A 19,185-nucleotide genomic window follows, 5' to 3' on the forward strand; every position below is an offset into this window, starting at 1 on the left:
TGCATTAAAGAGCATTGTACAGTCACACTGGAAGTCACTGTTGAAATATAATTACAAATATGGAAAATAAAAATGAATCATTCTTTTTATAGCAGTATTAAAAGTATTATGTAAATGTACATTACAGGAAATCAGGGATTACAGTCATATACTACAGGTACTGTTTTATCCATCTCTACCAGGCTTTAGCAACATGCCAACCTTTGAGTGTATGTGTGTGTGTGTGTGTGTGTGTGTGTGTGTGTGTGTGTTTGTGTGTGCGTGCGTGTGTGCAGCCTCTGACCGAGCATGTGCAGAGCAGACAGATTAGCGCTCTCTCCGACTCTCTGGGCGGCTTGGTGCGTGTCCTCAACGCTCGCTGGAATATTCCAGGAAACGTTTTAATTTAGGTGTTGAATAATTTGCGGGAAACTATCCCGCTCAAGCTGAGCAAGCGGGTTTCTGGGAGAGAGAACCTGAATGAGTTGGGTTTTATTGGCCTTAAGAGACTTTTGACGCGCGTGGATGGTGGACGTGGAACTGGAGACGCGACAATTTGCCTGTTAAAGAGTTCTTGGGACTTTTTTTTTTTTTTAGAGCTGGACGTTTTTAACTCTAAGTACGGTTAGACTCATCGAAGTTGGATAGAAATACTGGATTTTATCATGATATTTTATACAGGAGGCGTGATATTCTGGACACATCTCAAGAGGCATCATAACAGATAATCCAGAATAAACAAACCCTCTTCAGTTTGATATAGACTTGAGTTGAAGAATATTCATATTTGAAATCATATAAAACAAAGATTCTTACAGGAATCACGTCGCGTAGTCAAATGGCAGATGAATATGAACAGTCCTGTGCGTCAGAATTTATCAAAGGTAAGTTACACGTTCGTTTGTGGTATTTAATAATCAGTGGTGGAAGAAGTATTCAGATCCTTTACTTAAGTAAAAGTACCAATATAGCAATGTTAAAATACCCCTTTACAAGTAAAAGTATTATGAGCTTGATGTAGTTAAAGTATTGCAGTAAAAGTAGTGGTTTGGTTCCTCTGACTGATATATTATTATATATGACATCATTAGATTATTAATAGTGAAGCATCAGTGTTAGAGCAGCATGTTACTGTTGTAGCTGCTGGAGGTGGAGCTAGTTTACACTACTTTATATACAGTTAACTAGTTTAGTCCAGCGGTTCCCAACCTAGGGGTCACGGCCCCTCCAAAGGGTCAGCAGATAAATCTGAGGGGTCATGAGATGATTAATGGGAGAGGAAAGAAGAAAAAACAAAGTTCTGATTCACAAATCTGTTTTCAGTTTTTGGACTTTTTGTCTAATCTTAGATTTTTGGTGAAATATTGGATCATTTGAACCTTATTGAAATGAAACCATGTAAAAGCTTGTTATATTATCCATTGTGTCAAATCTTCATCTGAAAAGTAACTAAAGCTGTCAAATAAATGTAGTGGAGTAGAAAGTACAATATTTCCCTCTGAAATGTAGTGGAGTGGAAGTATAAAGTAGCATCAGATGAAAATACTCAAGTAAAGCACAAGTACTTCAAAATTGTACTTGAGTACAGTGCTTGAGTAAAAGTACTCAGTTACTTTCCAACACTGTTAATAAAAAGTAATAATCTGTATAAATCTTCTACACAAATATCACTGCTACATCAGTCCTGATCCCTGAGAGGTACACATGTTATCAAGTGTAATTGGCTGGACATAAATACAGTAAATTGGCCTTGAACACTGAGACCCCCATTATAAATAACATAGAAATAGCCTACAATACTAAGACAAAAAGACAATATCACTACAACCTGTTGAGTACCACAAAATGGGTGTTTATGGTGATATTATAGGAATATTACACTGACATAAGAGGCTAAATACAAATTAAGTTACCATAAACATGTTAAAAACCATAAAAGCACAATACGATAACGCTTTAATTTCCCCTATTTAGCTTTTATAGTGGCATACAACATGTAATAAATAGTTTATAACACAATATAATGTAGTTGTTGGCAGAGGTTAGTGTTATAAACCATTTATTAAATGTTTGTATACTGTTTATGAATGCTAGGGGGACTTGAAGTAAAGTGTTACCACTGAAATACTTCACTGATTTTGGTTTGTTAATCCTACAAAATAATTGAATACAACTTAGTAAGAACCCAAGTTATCAAAGAGTAATGGTGCATTTCTGAGAAGGTCCTTTATAAAGAGTTTATATGTTGTAACTCATGACTTTATTGATGGTTAATAAAGTTCACTAATACTTTATGATACAGATATAAGCCATTAATAAGAACAACTTTTGGGTTGCCAGGTTATGACTTTATAGACTGTTCTTAGGTTCTTCACTTTCTAAAGAGCCATCATATATTCAGTTATAAGTGCTAACAAATCATTAATAAAGGTTTTTATTATTATTATTATTTACAACAATACAACTGAAAAACCAAAAGTTGATCCTATTAAAGGCATATAAATGATCTAAAGCATTTATTGAGCATTTGTAAAGCACTCAATTACAACTTCTTATTAGAGAGTGGTACCAGAGTGATCAGTGGTGTAATGTGACTAAGTACATTTACACAAGTACTGTACTTAAGTACACATTTGAGGTACTTTTACTTTAAGTAATGTTTCTATTTCATGCTACTTTATATCTCTACTCTATATATCCAACGTTATGTAATTAAGTGTTGAAGTAATTCAGTGAAAAAGGTTTCAGTAGTGCTAGGATTAAGTTTTAAGTATTAAACAGGTTAAGTAACAGGCAGCATGTGGTTTGAGGCGAGGAGCTTTGAGCTCTTGTTTTCAGAACACTGAACTTCAGTAAAACTGAGAGAATTTCCAGTTACTCATGTGGAATATCATCATTTAAATTTGCAATTTCTGGAAATGTATGTTTGACATGTGAGTGCAATTAGAGGTTTCACTATCAGAACTATTTGTCTATATAATCCAGTTTGAAACCAAAAGCATTGGTCATCTGGGTTGATGTGTCCCTGAACCAAAAACTGAAAACCAAAACTGTCCATGATGCAACTCCTCCAGCTGAACTCACAACAGCCATCAATAATGCAATGTTATCTGTCTGCTTGTCCCTCTGTGTGTGTGTGTGTGTGTGTGTGTGTGTGTGTGTGTGTGTGTGTGTGTGTGTGTGTGTTTGTTGTCTACCACAGACCGGCTGTACTTTACCACTCTGCGTGTCAAACCAAAGAATACAGCCAACACACACTACTTCAGCACAGATGAGGAGTTCATATATGACAGGTACGTTCCTGTGATAAGCAGCTGGATCACATTAACATACTTTGGTCACTGTTGGAATCGCTGCCACAGAATCTTTTGACAGATGTTTTTATCCACATCTGGTGACAGAACAGTGTACCAAAAACACTCAAACATGCATAATACATCAGTTCATCAAGTCTGCTCACTAAATATTTTGTCAATCAAATCATGTTGTGTGGTCTGTAGTCACCTTCAGTGTCTATGATGTAAACAGACTGAAATAATGACAATGTTGCCACTACTTAAATGCACATACATTGATGTTGGTTTAACAAATTCTTTATGCTATTTTTAGTATTGGACCATATTTTATATTTTCTGTATCTTGCATGTTATGATTTCATTCCATATTTATATTTACATTACAGCACGTAGCAGTTTCCTCTATCCTCAACATTTACATTACTGCTCAGTAGTCATGACTGATAGAACAAGTGAAGCTAGAGGTTTAACACCAGTCAAGTCACCCCACTGATTAAAGGTGCACTGTGGAGTTTTCTTGTAAACAAACAAAAGCAGGGCTGCAACTAATGATTATTCTCATTATCGATTAGTCTGTTGATTATTTTCTCGATTAATCAGTTAGCTGGTCCATAAAATATCAGAAAATGGTGAAACATGTCGGTCACTGTTTCCCAAAGCCCAAGCTGACGTCTTTATGTGTCTTGTTTTGTCCCGACCAACAGTCCACAACCCAAAGATATTCAGTTTACTGCCAAAGAAGACAAAAAGAAAACTCAAATATTCATATTTGAGAATCTGGAATCAGAGAATTTGGACATTTTCCTCTTAAAAAATGACTCAGAATGATTCATCAATTGTCAAAATAGTTGCCGATTAATTTAATAGTTGGAAACTTAAAAAAAATGTTTACAGTGAGTGTTTCTCATCAAACAAACCTGATGCATTTCCTTCTACATAAAACATTTTTAAAGATAATTATTTAAAGTATTTTTTAAATCCTGTATCTTCTCTGCACTTCCTGGCGCATTACAGCCACCTGTAGATCAGTGGAATAGTGTGAAGTCATTGGCAGGAATGTGTATAGTGTCACCCGTGTGCACACTTGCCTGCATGTGAGCCTGCATTGGTGACCCACACATGAAAAAACTGCTTCATAGCTCTACTAGAGGTGTACCTGTGGACATGCAGCTAGCTTTGGTTTTATGTGATGAAGGTTTTAGATACTGGCCTCTGAAACTTTTGCTGCTACTCCAAAGCAATGGAACTTCAAGGAATTTTGATTGTGCTGTTCGAGATGCTGAGAATTTTTCTCACTAATCTGGATAATCCACAGATGCCACTGTCAACAGTTTTCATGGGGACTTCTTCAGTACAAAGTAATTGAAATGAAAACCATTCACACTGAGGTCTATGGATTATCCAGAGACGGAGCCATAGTTGTTGAGATTTTCAAATATTTAGACATCTCTGATTCAATATTTCAAAATCTGGACAAATTTAAACAAAAACTATCCGTTAAACATTATCTTTAACTGACCATTAAAAGTATATTTTTGTTAGTGGTTGTACATTAAGAGCCCAGCATACAGAAGCAACAAGTATTCCTTATCAGAGCAGGTAAAGCAAATCATAGAGGTTAGCAACATGTCAGTCCAGATTCTGTATGAAGAGTTGGGTCTTTAGTCTGGTTAACATCACAGAGCTGTCATGAGTCTGATGTTTGTGAGGACCTTAAAGTGACAGAGTGACTGCATGTGAGCAAAAGAGGTCAGCAGCTGATCAAATAAAAAGCCCCAAACTTTATATACAACACAGTTCTGTCAGCACAGACATGGAATTACTTAACAACACAATGTTCCAACATTTTCATACAAGTATGCAACAGAACGAAGACTTTCTGTTCTGTTAGTACAGCCAGTTATTCAGGGTGCAGTTACTTCTCTCCTTCACTTGTACCCTTTTGCTCATCTTTCCTTTGCCAGCGCTAATATAATCTGTCACCTCCGTCACTTGAACCATGTGCAAATTTATCTGAGTACATAACCCAACAGATCATCATGCATATCGAGTCGATGCTCCGTCTTAATACAGCTCGGAGCTGTATTATTACTAGCAGCAGGGTCTTACATATCACACCCTTACATCTGGGGAAGTTGAAGAACACACAGGCTGCTGCACTCTGCATCAGTCAGAGTAGCTGACCATCTGCCAAATTAGATCATTGCAGCTATGATAAAGTTTATTTATATAGCACTTGTCAAACTCAGAGATTACAAAGTGCTTGACAAGGACAGAATGAGAGAAGACAGAAAAACAGGCAACATATGTGTTACATATGGATTTTCACACCTAGAGTAAACCAGTCTGCATATACACATAAATACACACACTTTTATTTTAATATACACGATTTAAATAGGTAACAGCAAAAGAAGATACTGAGATTGCAAGTCTGAGTTGGAGAGTTGTTCCAGAGTTGAATTGCTCTAACAGGAGAAGCTCTTTAGTCTTATACCTGGACATAAGAGGAGCTAATAGCTTCCTGTGCGATGACCTCACACTGCATGTAGGACCAACCTGGCAATGATTAAACATGTCTAGTGTCCACACCACTGGTAATAAGACTCTCTGCTATGACAGATTTATTTTATTATTTTATTTATTATTATTATTATATATATATATATCATGTATGTGTGTGTGTGTGTGTGTTTGTGTGTGTATGTGTGTGTGTATATATATTATTTTTAGCAAAAAGGTTAGACTTCCCTTTCTTGCTAAAAGTGAAGAATGTCACTGTGCTTTTTCTTCAAAAGTACGCCTCAGTAATTCACTTTAATACCAAAGTGAAGCTTTTATTTATGTAAGGAATTGTGGATGTTTTCACATGAATACACACTAGCAAGTAAGTTATTAAACATCATACAAACAGATGACATATTAGAGGAAAAACCTGACTAAATGAGTGGAGAAACGAATGATCATGGCCTTTACAGTCACCAGATCTTAACTCGGCTGATCACCTATGGGAGGTGTTAGACATTAGGCTCTCTGTATGATGCAGAGTGTGTGTGTCACCTCAGACACATGTAAGTACAGTAGGCCAAGGAAATAGCCCAGTCATGGTTAATCCCACTTCTCTCATCCTTCAGTCAGTCATTCTTGAATTTCATCTGGTCATGTGAATTCCAGCCTGAAGGTGAGGCACACTGGTTGCTGTAAACAGAGCTGGTGGTTATGATCCCGCTATAAGACATAGGTCAAGATGAGATCAGTGGCTTTGCCCTCGTGGTGGAGAGGGATTTAGGACAATCTATGGATGACGTCAGTTGGACTGGATCATTCCAGTCTACCAACTCAAATGTACACAGTCAGTAGTGGTTGACAGTCTGAAAAATAATGTTGCTATGTTTGAGAAAAAAAGATTTGCAAAATCCTACATGTTTTTCCAGGCTATAGTACAATAATTCAGTGCACTTAACACACACGTCTTACATGAACATCTTACATAAGTAAACCATAAGCATAATATGGAATATTATGGGACAATTTCACCCTTGTGAAAGCACAGTGCAGCTCATTGTTTGCGCTCACAAAGTATGTGTACTGATTTAAGCAGAAGCTTATTATGCAATCATGTCTGAAGGAGAGCTTAAAAGGTGCAGCTCAGTGGTGGAATTCATCTGAGATCAACGAGCTCTGAAAAGAAATAAAAATACATTTGCCTTTGCAAAGATCATGAGGCTTAACAAAAACTAGTATTAGACTTATGTGGAACTTGATGGATTCAGAAAACAGGCGTTTTGTTGAATGTGAGGCTAAAGAGCAGCGGGCAGCAGATGTTGAAAAGTGCTCTTTGTGACATTATAATATGTTGGATGCCAGCTGTTGTACAAAATCAGCTTACTTCACATCATCAATGCAACCACAATCATGTCATGTCTATCAATAACATTATAATATCAGGAGCCAGTGAAGGGAAGCTGGAGTAAGGATGGATATGAATATATCTCTGCGGGGGAAAAGCTGCGCTTCTGCATTTTGGAAAAGTTCCAACTGAGACCGAGATCTCTTGCTCAGGCGGCAGAAAATGGAATTATAATGATCCAAATGAGATGAGATCAAAACACGGATTATTTCTGCTGGTCATCGAACAATAAAAAAGAAGTAATTTTAAAAAGCAGGACTTTGTCACAGAGGTCTGGGCCACATAACTTTTCCATGTTTTGCACAAATTCTCAAGAACATAACCCGATTATGGATTTGGAGGCAATCAAGCCACCTTCTCCGATGTATGTTTGTCCTTTAGCTAATGAAAACAAATATTAGAGGATTTTGAGGTGGAAGTGCCCCCAGCTACCTTACAACTATTTTAAGAAGGTGGGGGAAGTCCATAGTCGTAACACCAGAGCCAGTGTTGCAAACTTATAGACCTAACACAGGTACAGTAAGGATTCCATTGAATCCTGCCCAGTCATCCTGAGTGCTATTTTTTTACCCAAGCACCCTGTGGTTCAGGCCAATCACCCGTCAATTAGCACTCTGGTGTGACCTTATGGCAAACATGAACACATACCATATGAGAGCAGGAGTTGCACCTTTCATCATGAACCCAGAATATTGCATTTACACTCATGTATTTTTTCAATAAGGGTGGAGGCTGTGGTGTTTGTAGAACAGTTTGGCCTTAACAAAAAGGAAATCCAGGATCTTGATAAGTCACGGCGCTCTCATCTTAATGCGTCAAACTCAAAGCCTGTTTTAGCAATCTTACCTGGAGCAGATTATCAGAACACACCACTGTCCTGTTGACTCTCTAAGGATAAATCATTTGCCATTTTTGAAAAAGAAACAAGACCATGTCTGTTTTGTCAGTCATACATATTCTGTACATGCTGAGCTCCATTTGACCACAGTAATAGCTCTAAAGAGTATGACAACTATACACACTTTACTAGATTTCAACATTTGCATTGCTTTTGCATTGACAAAACCACACCAAAAACCAAACAACCACTTTCTCTTAAAGGCTTGAATATGGTGGAAATGTGTGAGAAAGGTTTATATTTGTCAAACTAATTCAGCGTGCAGGGCTCTTATGTATGAAATTTTATGAATAGATCATGATTTCCAAGAATAGATTTGAAGGTGTTGGTTTATATGACATGATTCTGCTCCCCTGCAGAATAAATGAGCATTCTGTGTGTGTTGCAGTTTCTATGCTGACTTCGGGCCTCTCAACCTGGCCATGCTGTACAGATACTGCTGCAAACTCAACAAGAAGCTCAAGGTAACACAAACACAAACAGGACATTCGTTCAGTCTACAGTGTGCATCCTTTATATCAGTGCTGTTGTTACTGACTGTATTTCATCTCCTCAGTCCTTCACGATGTCTAGAAAGAGACTGATTCACTACACCAGTTACGACCAGAAGAATAGAGCCAACGCTGCTGTTCTTATTGGTGCATATGCTGTAAATATCTCTTTATTTGTTCGTCTATTCCTCTATTCATCCATCTATCTGTCTGTCTATCTGTCCGTTATTAATAATATAGGTTAATCTCCTTCCTGTAGGTCATATATTTGAAAAGAAGTCCAGAAGAAGCCTACAGGACTCTGATCTCAGGAAACAACATGGGCTACCTGCCTTTCAGGTAGGCCTGTACACACACACACACACACACACACATACACATACACACACACTGTCTGCAGTATTATAAAGGCATAATTTCTCACCAAGACGAATGTGTATGTTTGTGTTTATATATCATTAACATACCAAGCTGCAAACTGTGCTGCATGTGCATAGTTTAATGTAGAGATGCTGCTGCTGCTGATCTGATTGATTATTGGTTATTTATACAGTGACTGTACATGGACTCTAGTGCAACTTTGCTTCAACAACTACATTTTTCATTATGAAACGCTGAAATTCACTTTCTCTTTATCTCACTTAGGTACGGGGTTAAAAAAAAAAAAAAACATCCTCACCTCTCCATCGGTGTCTGTTGGATTTATTGTCAATAATATATTTTTATTCACATCACTTCTCTAAGTGGTTTTGACAGAAAGTACACTTAATCTTTGGTGGATTGGGTAAAAGTACAAGTTCACTGCATCTTGGGTTTAGATGTGATTCATTCTTTGTCCAACCTAACAGCAATTTAAAAAGCAACCATGTATTACTGTAAAGCAGCACTTCAGGGATTTAGTGCTGCAGTTGCATAAAGTTAGTGTGAGAGACAGATTCAAATAAAGAATGGTTGAAACTGATGCAGGTTTAATCTCCTTGAACAACAGACTCACCTTATGTGAGGTGTCCCAATTCACGCACACTTGGATATATCAGAGCTTTCAGAAAAATTCCAGTTTTTTGCAGTCTACTTCAAAACTTGGATGTTGATGTGAACACTATTTACAAGTCGGGAACTCATAATTCCAATAACTCCAATATGATCTCATCCAGAGCAACAGAAGACATTTTACAAATGTTTTCTACTCATGAGCTGAACTTGATGTGTAAAATCTCATCAAAGCCCCCTTTAAAAACAGTGAGACTGTAAAATGATAGTGGTCATTTGTAGAGCTCAAATACAATACATGTAACTCTATGCAAAATACAGACTTGACTACAGCTGCAACGATTAGTCGAATAACTGATTACTTGATAGAAAATTAATCGGAAACTATTTTGATAATCGATTAATTGTTTAGGTCCTTTTTAAAGCAAGGGTTCAAAAATGTGAGTGTTTGCTGCTTTCCTTGTCTTACAGTACAGAAAATTTAATATCTCTGGGACCATGGACTCTAGGAGCGAAATGATTGATCAATTGAAAAAAAGATTTGAAGATTAATCTTTAATGAAAATAATCCTTAGCTGCAGCCCTCAACTTGACATGTTCAAAATTTAGTCAGGTGTTTCTTGTCTTTGATGCATCCGATGCCAACGTTTGGATGCTGATCACAGTAAAAGGCTTTTAATTAGAATTAAATTAACATATCCATATTGGTGTGTGTGTGTGTGTGTGTGTGTGTGTGTGTGTGTGTGTGTGTGTGTGTGTGTGTGTATCATAGGGATGCAGCAGCAGGAGAGAGCTCCTTCAACCTCACCATCCTCGACTGTCTACAAGGAATACGCAAGGTGAACTACACAGGCTTAACTTAGTTAGTAGTAGGTAGAGTACTAACTGTCTCCCGTACACACTGAGTCTATCAGAGACTAGTGGAAGGTCAGTTAGCTTAGTTAGTCAGTGAGGAGAGAAACCTAACCCACCTTTATAAGATGACGCAAAGTTTAGTTACATCATATTGAAGTGATGTAAGATTTGAATAGCGTCTGGTGAAGAGACAAAAAACAACAGCTGCATGGAGGTCAGAGTTTTTCACCACTATATTCTTAATCTTTTAGTCTTATGAAAGTTTAGAGAGGTCATTAGGAGAGACGTTGCATCACAGTATCAGACTTTATTAAAAAAGCTACTCTGGGTCAACTGTCCTCTCTCTCTCTCTCTCTTCTGTCCTCCAGGCGCTGCAGTATGGTTTTCTGGACTTTGAATGCTTTGATGTAGAGGAGTATGAACATTATGAGGTGAGGGCACACAGACACTATCATCAACCCACACACAGCTCCACCTGCCTTGGAATTAAAAGACACAAGCAAGGACGATTATAAAATAACTCAACAGAGTAAATGAAAAACATCCAAGTCACTGCATGAAAAGATAAAGAAGGATTAAATTTTGTTTTTTGATCCCTGCTGTATGCTAAGTAGAGATGATCTGGTTCTTTGTTTTTCTTTTTTGTCTCTTTCTGTCCTTAATCATCTTATAATGATTAACGAGGTAATATAATTTTGGTGCTTCAATGTTAGTTTTGTACCACATGTGGTCCTGTCTTTCTATACTATATATAAAAAAAATCATGACTGAAAATAATATTTCAAAGAATTGAAGCAACAGAGGCCAAAACATCCTGACCTTTATGCAATAATATGGCAGAAAAAACACTACATTTCCCATAATGCAACCAACAGCATGCTTCATTCCCACACCCACAAGTTCACACCCCCAGTTTATAATTTGTAATGCAGACTTTCTGTTATGAATTTTCAGCCAAAGCAGAGATATGATGACATGATGATATGATGACATCATCAGGGTTATTTTTCTCCAACTACAGAAAGCTCCTCCACAGCTGCAGAACATGTCATACAGCTGTTTCTACATGCTACGCAATACTCTTCACTCTTCAGAGGAGTCAATTGACCTTTATGTGTACAATCACTCTAATCACTAATTTACATCAGTCACTTATCACTCTTTCCCCTTTACATATTTTACTCTACATATTGTATCTTGTAATTGTGGTGACACTTTTTTTTTTAAATCACCATTTCATGTAATGTCTGATTCCAGTGGTGGGAGAAGTATTCAAATCATTTACTTTAGTAGAAGTAGTAATACCTCACTATACTCTATAACAAGTAAAGGTCCTGCATTCAAATTTGTACGTAAAAATACAGAAGCATTAGCAACAAAATGAAAACAAAAGAAGTGCTCAACATGCAGAATGGCTTCAGATCATTATTACTGATTGATTACAGTAATTTGTAAGTGGTACATTGGTACTTTGAACTACTTCATGTACAGTTCGCTGGTTTAATCTATAACGGTGTCTCATATTTTTTAAACTGATCATATGATTTGTATATAAAATGAAATGTAGTGGAGTGCAAGTAAAAGTAGTATTAAATGGAAATATTTATGTTGGTCTATGGAAGGGGGAGTAACATAAATAAGAGTCAATTTATTGAGGTTTTCAATCTTTTATTGCCAGTTATAGAAGCTTGAATTTAACTTCAGGGAGAGTCTTGGCCGAAATAACAAACCAAACAGCCCTGAGTAGAAAAATAAAACCAAAATACCAAATAAACTACTTGAAAAAAGGTTACTCCCTAATAACACATAAAAACAGGAAAATGAGAGTGGAACAAAAATGGCAGGTCTGCCCTACAGGGCTGCAAGGAGCTATAAATACTGTGAGTGTAAACACATTATTAATACAGGTAGACATCCACTTATGGGGAATGTAACACTTCAGTAAAGTTCAAGTACATCAAAACTGTACTGAAGTACAGTACTTGAGTAAATGTACTTCAGTGCAATTCATAGTTTCCACCACTTTTTCAGTCAGTTTCTGTTCCAACACACATATCCTCTTACAGAATCATTTGTTATGATGAATGATGAGAAGAGTGGTCTTAATTTTAATAAACATTGGCGCTGGTGTGAGATTATTGCTCCAAATTGTCTGAATGGTTTTACTCGTTTGCAGTAATAAAATCAAAATATCAATTTTACAGTTATATTCTGATGTTTCAAAATGATACATGCAGTCTTATTACCTGTCATACACTGCATCTCCTTCTTCTTCTTCTCTGTTTTTAGCGAGTAGAAAACGGGGATATGAACTGGATCATTCCTGGGAAAGTTCTGGCATTCAGCAGCCCTCATCACCGCAGTAAAATAGAGAACGGTGAGTCAGGTGTCAAAATGATGTCCAAAGGGCCTGACATGAGCTCTAGTGAGGCTTCAGTAAAGTAAAGAGAAGTATGTATTTGAGTATTTATTGAGTATGCTCATATGAAGTTTATCACTTAGGAGTACAAATAATTACTCTTGAAAGGAAACTAACTCTCGTCTGAATGCTAAGAAATCATATGATCATCATATTGTTCTTCCAGGTTATCCTCTCCACGCACCAGAGGCGTACTTTGCATTCTTTCACCAAAATGACATCACAGCCGTGGTTCGTCTGAACAGGAAGTTGTATGAGGGCAGGCGGTTCGAGGATGTAGGAATCGAGCACCACGACCTCTTCTTCCTGGATGGGACCACGCCCTCTGACCTCATCGTCAGGCGCTTCCTGCACGTGTGTGAGAGCACAGAAGGAGCTGTGGCTGTGCACTGTAAAGGTGAGAGTGGATTTGTGTGTGTATCAGGGGTTTTTTTTCTCACAGTCAAATAAAATAAAATGCATCTTCATACAATATATAGAGAGTAAACCTTTTCTAAAACGTCTCCCTTTAAACACTCCATCCAATCATAGCTGGCCTGGGCCGTACGGGCACTCTGATTGGATGCTACCTGATGAAGCATTACCGGTTTACTGCAGCTGAGGCCATCGCTTGGATCAGAATCTGCCGGCCTGGATCCATCATCGGCCCCCAGCAGAACTTCCTAGAGGAGTGAGTCTCAGTTATGAATTTACAACAGCTCTGCAGATGTTTTTCAGTCTTCTGGTCGTTCAGTCATTCCAGCTGTTGGATGGATTGCCATGAAATTTGGCATGAACGTTTTAGTTTTTCTATTTACACCAACATGCACCAACAGGTCTAATTTTCAACCATCAGTTCATGGTAGCATACATCAAAAACTAATGACAGAAATTCCCGTCAGCCGCAGTTATAGTTTGAGATTAAATGGTGATTTTATAAAATATTTTTCTTATTGTCAACAAAACCAACGAAAAGACCAAAACCAACAATGAATTGATCTACTAATAAATATTGTGTGTGATATATCTTACTCCTAGTAGTTTATTTTGAATCAATCCCACATACACCATCCCGCTGCTGGAAATACTCAAGCAGCAAATGTGAATTAATCCTCCGCTGAAAATAGTCCCCAACAAATGCACTATTTCCTCCAGTTTGAGTGACGTTTGCTAAGAACTATAGTGACCAACTGCTTTAGGAAATTACTGAGCCTTTTTAAAAAATGAAAATATATATCTGTAAGCTGTTTTAAAGATTTACATCCTCAGTAGGAACAACTGGCTTAGGGAGAGCTGCAAACTGGGTAGGGTAGAGAGATGGACTAACATATTGTTGGTTTTGGTATGTCTATGGGATTTATTGACAATAACCAAAATGTTGACTATTGTCAGCCTTATCCTTTAAACTTTTTAATGCGTATGTTAACATACATGCCAGCTGTTGGTAGTGTGACAATAGAACCTGAATCTGACATGCTGAGTCTCAGGTGTCCTAATACAGTAAGAACTGAAGTCTTAAAGCTTGTTTATCTAATACGAAAAGAATCCAAAAGAATTTTCAGGTGATTTGTATTGACGCTACTAAAATGATGATAAAGTGTTACTCAATTCTGAGTAGGAATCTGTTTTACATATAACTTCTGTCATCAGTTGTTGTTCAAGTACAGAACAACTGATGCAATGAGAAAGGAAGAAAAAAGACAACACTAGTTCAAATTCAAATTAGAATAGAAATAGACATTTAGATGACATTAAGAGTACAACAGTTGAGAGCTACTGGTGGGACCATTAATGGGGAATTTGACCTATTATATCATAGCAGAACATAATTACATGATGGCATTTAGATTTACATAGAGACAGTGAATCTGGTTGAGAGGAATGTTTTTCATATAATCAAATAAAATAATGCCATATGTTGTATAAGGTTTCAACCAATATGCATTTTTTGTGTTGTATGAATTCATTGATTTCTGCAATCCACATCCCAACTGGCACTGGACCTTAATTTTAGAGAAACAAATTTTTTGGCGATAATCAATAAGATTTCTTTAAGCTTGACATCACTGCCATGACGACCAAGTCTTAAATTAGTTAAATTACCCAGCAGGCAAATTTTGGGGTCCACTGGGAAATTAATCCCATGGATTTGTGATAAAATATTACACACATTCTGCCAAAATCTGTTTATTTTGGGGAAAAACCAGGTGGAACATAGGAATGTATGTTTATCTTCCCCTAAGCCACATGTAAAGCAGAGAGGTGAAGGATGGAATGATGACAAAGCTTATGGCAAAAATGTTGGTACCAGTGTATGGAGTCATTTTTATTTGTTCCTTATGTGTGTGTGTGTGTGTGTGTGTGTGTGTATAGGAAACAGCACAGTTTGTGGGTCCAGGGCGATGTCCATCGCTCCAAACAGAAACTGGTTCAGCAGAGACAGAGTCGGCGGCAGCAGCATCTGCAGCAGCCTCACAGTTCAGACTCTGTGGGGGAGAAACAAGAAGCTATGTCCCGCCTGCTGTCAAGCATGGATGACCTGTCAATCAACACCACCCTCTACAAATCATACAGTCTGGATGAGGTGAGGGGCGGGGCTTTCTGGCATCTTTATTATTGCTCCTTTAAAGTGAGGATTACATTATTTAAGACTATGAACAGACATTAGCTATGTGTTTACAATCCGATCCTACGGATGACTTCACATTTTCTTGAAGTTCAGTTTGAATAACTTTTTCCTTTTGTTTAATTTTATTTTGTATATTACAAAAAAAACTGTTGAAAAATGGTCATTCAGTAACCCAGTGTCTTAACAGACTGATATTACTCTATGCATACATTAGAATAACTGCAAGGAAACCAGTCTAACTCAGGGAGACCAACTGAGAGCACTGAAGGGAAAACGGCCACCAAGATCTGCCTCATCCTCCTCAAGGTACACTGCACTGTGTGTGTGTGTGTGTGTGTGTGTAAGTAGGTGTGTGTTTGTATTAATCATGTTGCAGGCAGAAAAATGGGTTTATGATGTGAAATTATGGGAACTTGCCTCACATTTGGTGAAATTAGTCCCATTGAGGTGAATGATTTAAATTGTAGGGTTATGATTTGGTTTTGACTGAAGGTAACTATTGTGTTGGGGTGAGGCATGTAGTCGGTATGGTTAAAGGAATAGTTTGACATTTTGAGAAATACACTCATTTGCTTTTTGCGGAGAGTTAGATGAGAAGATTGATACCACTCTCATGTCCGTCACTCAATAAGCTACATTGTTAGCTTAGCCTAGCACCAAGACAGGAAAAAGGGTGAAATGTGTTATATCTCCTATAACAAGTTAGTCAGTCAGTTTTTGAGGTGCTAATAGGCAGATTATTTTTACATTTGGATAGCCAGGCTAGCTGTTTCCCCCTGCTTCCAGTGTTTTTGCAAGGCTAAGCTAACAATAGCTTTCTCTGTAACTGTCAGAATGTAACTCTCGGAAAGAAAGCAAATAAGTTAATTTTCCAAAATGTTGAAGCTACTCCTTGAAAGGATAAGGCTGGTGATTTTCAATGTTTTTCTTACAGTCAATAAATGTTCAGAGTCAAACCAACAATGAATTGATCTACATACAAGTTATAATATGTAGCACAACAAGCTAACGAAGCTCTGGAAATGGAGCCGTGTTCCTGCACAGGCTCAGTGTGTCTGCCTTACACAGAACTACTCTCCTGAGACTGAAAACGTTATTGCTGTTATTAGTTTTTGGAGCCATTTCTAAACAAACTAATATGGCTGTAAACTTTTTGATGAAGAAACATGTCACCCAGTGCATCGGTATGACTCATTGACGTGTTTTTAATAGTTTTTGGACAACAACGGAGGTCTACGGCACAGAGGAATAAGATATATCAGATCATTTTAAGTAGATCAGTTCATTGTTGGTTTGGCTCTGCACGAGATTTGTTGACAGTAAGAAAAATATAGAAAATAACAGCCTGATCCTTAGAGGTTAGAATAAGTCTCCAGGGATTGATTGTGAATTAATGCAATGCCCTAGCTCCTAAGTGACAAAATCAAGTAAGTGTGTGTCTTTTTACTAATGGTAAGCAACAGGAATTCATGATACATCCTGTTTTAATTCATGCATCACCCATACAAACATACATATGTAATTATCTGTCAATGCCTTTGTGTTTCTTAATTAGGTTGAACTTGTCCAAGGCCTCTCACTGCTCCATCCTCCCACCCCATAAGTCCTCTAAAGTCCCCCTCTCCTTCTCCTCATCCTCCTCCTCCTCTTCTAAGAAGCTGGTACGAAGCTCCTCCTCCTCAGCCGTGCAGATCAAGAGGTGAGTCTCCATGTTTTTGTTCCTTTTAACCACTTTTCATATACAGTGCACAAGCATTAATGGGACTCTCTGACAACACCATTGGGAAGAAATGAATATTATTTCTCATGTCATACTCTGCTATGCTAGATTAACTATCCATAGGAAAGGCATGGCATGAATCAATAAAATACCTGAGTAATTAAACAAATTCCTCTCTCTCTCTCTTTCTTTTCTATGTCTCTCTCCCAGTCCCTTCAGCCTCAGTCTGTTCAGTACCAGGCATGCTGTCATTCACTGACTTCACAGTTTCCAATCTGCTGACAAGCTGAGTCAACCTGTGGTTGTCTAGGCCTTAAACATTTTGTCAACCTTGACAATTAATTATCTGTCTGACACTGTAACTTCACATTTAATGCAGGGATTCACAGAAACAGGAGCTTTGTAGAGTCATCCCAAAGTTTGTAAAACACTTATGCATAAAGTTAAAGGGCTTTGTGGATCATTGGTCACCTTAACCAATATGTGTTAAAAGGACTGGCACCAAAACACATGTCCATGTCTCCAGTATGTTATAATCAGATGGTGTTGTGTAATTATAGGCAATTAACATGATCTTTAACATGAGAAAAGCTGTAACACTGGCCTTGATAATATCTAAACTAACAGGATTTTTTTAGAGAAGAAAAACAAAAATGGAGCTTTGCGTGGTTCAGGCAGAGCACTAAAATCACCATGCATGAGTTGATTGGCATCATCATTCATGTTTAACAATCATTCATCAACATAATATAACACTGTTTCCTTCCAGCAGAATTCTTTGTTCTCATTTGTATTTAATGAACAAGATCATTAATGAAAAACATTCATTAAAATGTTTTCAAGGGTTTTAGAGCACACTGGAAGTGCCGTTTTTGGAGTGCATTGGAAATCTATAGTGTTGTTGAACCCTTGTACAACTTAGACTTTTATTGCAGTCACTCAGAGTTTTTCAACATTTGTTACAAGGTTTCATCTACAGTGGAAATGAGAATAAATTGTCAAAGGAGACCTGGGGCAAACTATCTGTCGGTCAGATCACATATTGGTTCAGGTAACAAATATACCAAACTTAAATAGGTGTTTAAAAGGTATTTAGTACCTTTCCCAGCCTGAGTAACTTTGAGTTTAAATCACATCACAGTAAGTAGCAGCAAACTGGAGAACATAATGTAAAAAATGAAGGGGATTAAAGCACAAATCCACACACATTTCAAGTATCTTTTGTATAGGTATAGCTGGCTGTATGCTGTACATCACTGGAGGCAGAGCATTGCAATACTGAATTCAAAGCTTTACCATATGGGTCTCTATATGGCAAAGTTATTAGGATTTAAAATCAAGAAGTGAGCACAGATTATAATAAGAAGGTTGCTGGTTTTTAATCTGTATCCTTTTGATGTAACAGCATTTTCAAACAATGTAGAAATCGGTGGAGGAGTGAAAACAAAGCCATGTAACTCTCAACTGCAACTGCACTTTATTTTTTAGAACTTTAAGATACATGTTTTTGAAAAGAAAAAAAACTTAACTTCATAAATTATTACTGAATATTTGTTTTGAATCAAGTAAGGAGCACTATATGAACAGATTATATACATACATACAGTTCAATTAAAATCAGATTTATCAAACAAAACACAGCATGGAAACTTAAATCACAGAGATATTTTTAGTTGCCAACAATAATTTTGGCAACTAAAACTGTCTTCATGAAGGGAATTTTTTCAGTGGCAGGCCACAGGAGCCATGCCTGTGTGTGTAGCTGTGTTGAACATTTTTTCTGTTTTCTGAGCAAATGCTATTATGTTGATATTTGTTTAACTTTGTTTTTGTTTCATGCAACGTGAATGCTAATCATGCTATGCAAATGATGTATTGTTGCTGTTATGAAATATAATCATCTGCTCTTGGATCATTTGTGACCATTATTGCTGGTGTTGTTTTGGCACTGTATTGTCTGATCACTGATTGAAAAACTAATCATTTGTGATGTACAATTTGATGAGTTGGTTGTCATTA

At 37.3% G+C, this 19,185-nt stretch overlaps 1 protein-coding gene across 1 annotated transcript; it reads left to right on the plus strand.

Annotated features, from left to right (window-relative positions):
- The first annotated feature begins 347 nt into the window (after positions 1 to 347).
- On the plus strand, positions 348 to 19,154 carry LOC121908011 (dual specificity protein phosphatase CDC14AB-like). The gene is made up of 14 exons (XM_042427649.1): positions 348 to 863; positions 3,182 to 3,272; positions 8,472 to 8,547; positions 8,640 to 8,732; positions 8,834 to 8,913; positions 10,337 to 10,403; positions 10,788 to 10,850; positions 12,709 to 12,796; positions 13,005 to 13,235; positions 13,370 to 13,508; positions 15,191 to 15,401; positions 15,661 to 15,752; positions 17,002 to 17,145; positions 17,377 to 19,154. The coding sequence occupies exons 1-14, from the start codon at positions 818 to 820 to the stop codon at positions 17,423 to 17,425; spliced, it is 1,470 nt and encodes a 489-aa protein (XP_042283583.1). The 5' UTR covers positions 348 to 817; the 3' UTR covers positions 17,426 to 19,154.
- The last annotated feature ends 31 nt before the right edge of the window (positions 19,155 to 19,185 follow it).

The sequence above is a fragment of the Thunnus maccoyii genome, chromosome 12 (genome assembly GCF_910596095.1).
Source record: "Thunnus maccoyii chromosome 12, fThuMac1.1, whole genome shotgun sequence".
In the NCBI taxonomy this organism is placed as follows: domain Eukaryota; kingdom Metazoa; phylum Chordata; class Actinopteri; order Scombriformes; family Scombridae; genus Thunnus; species Thunnus maccoyii.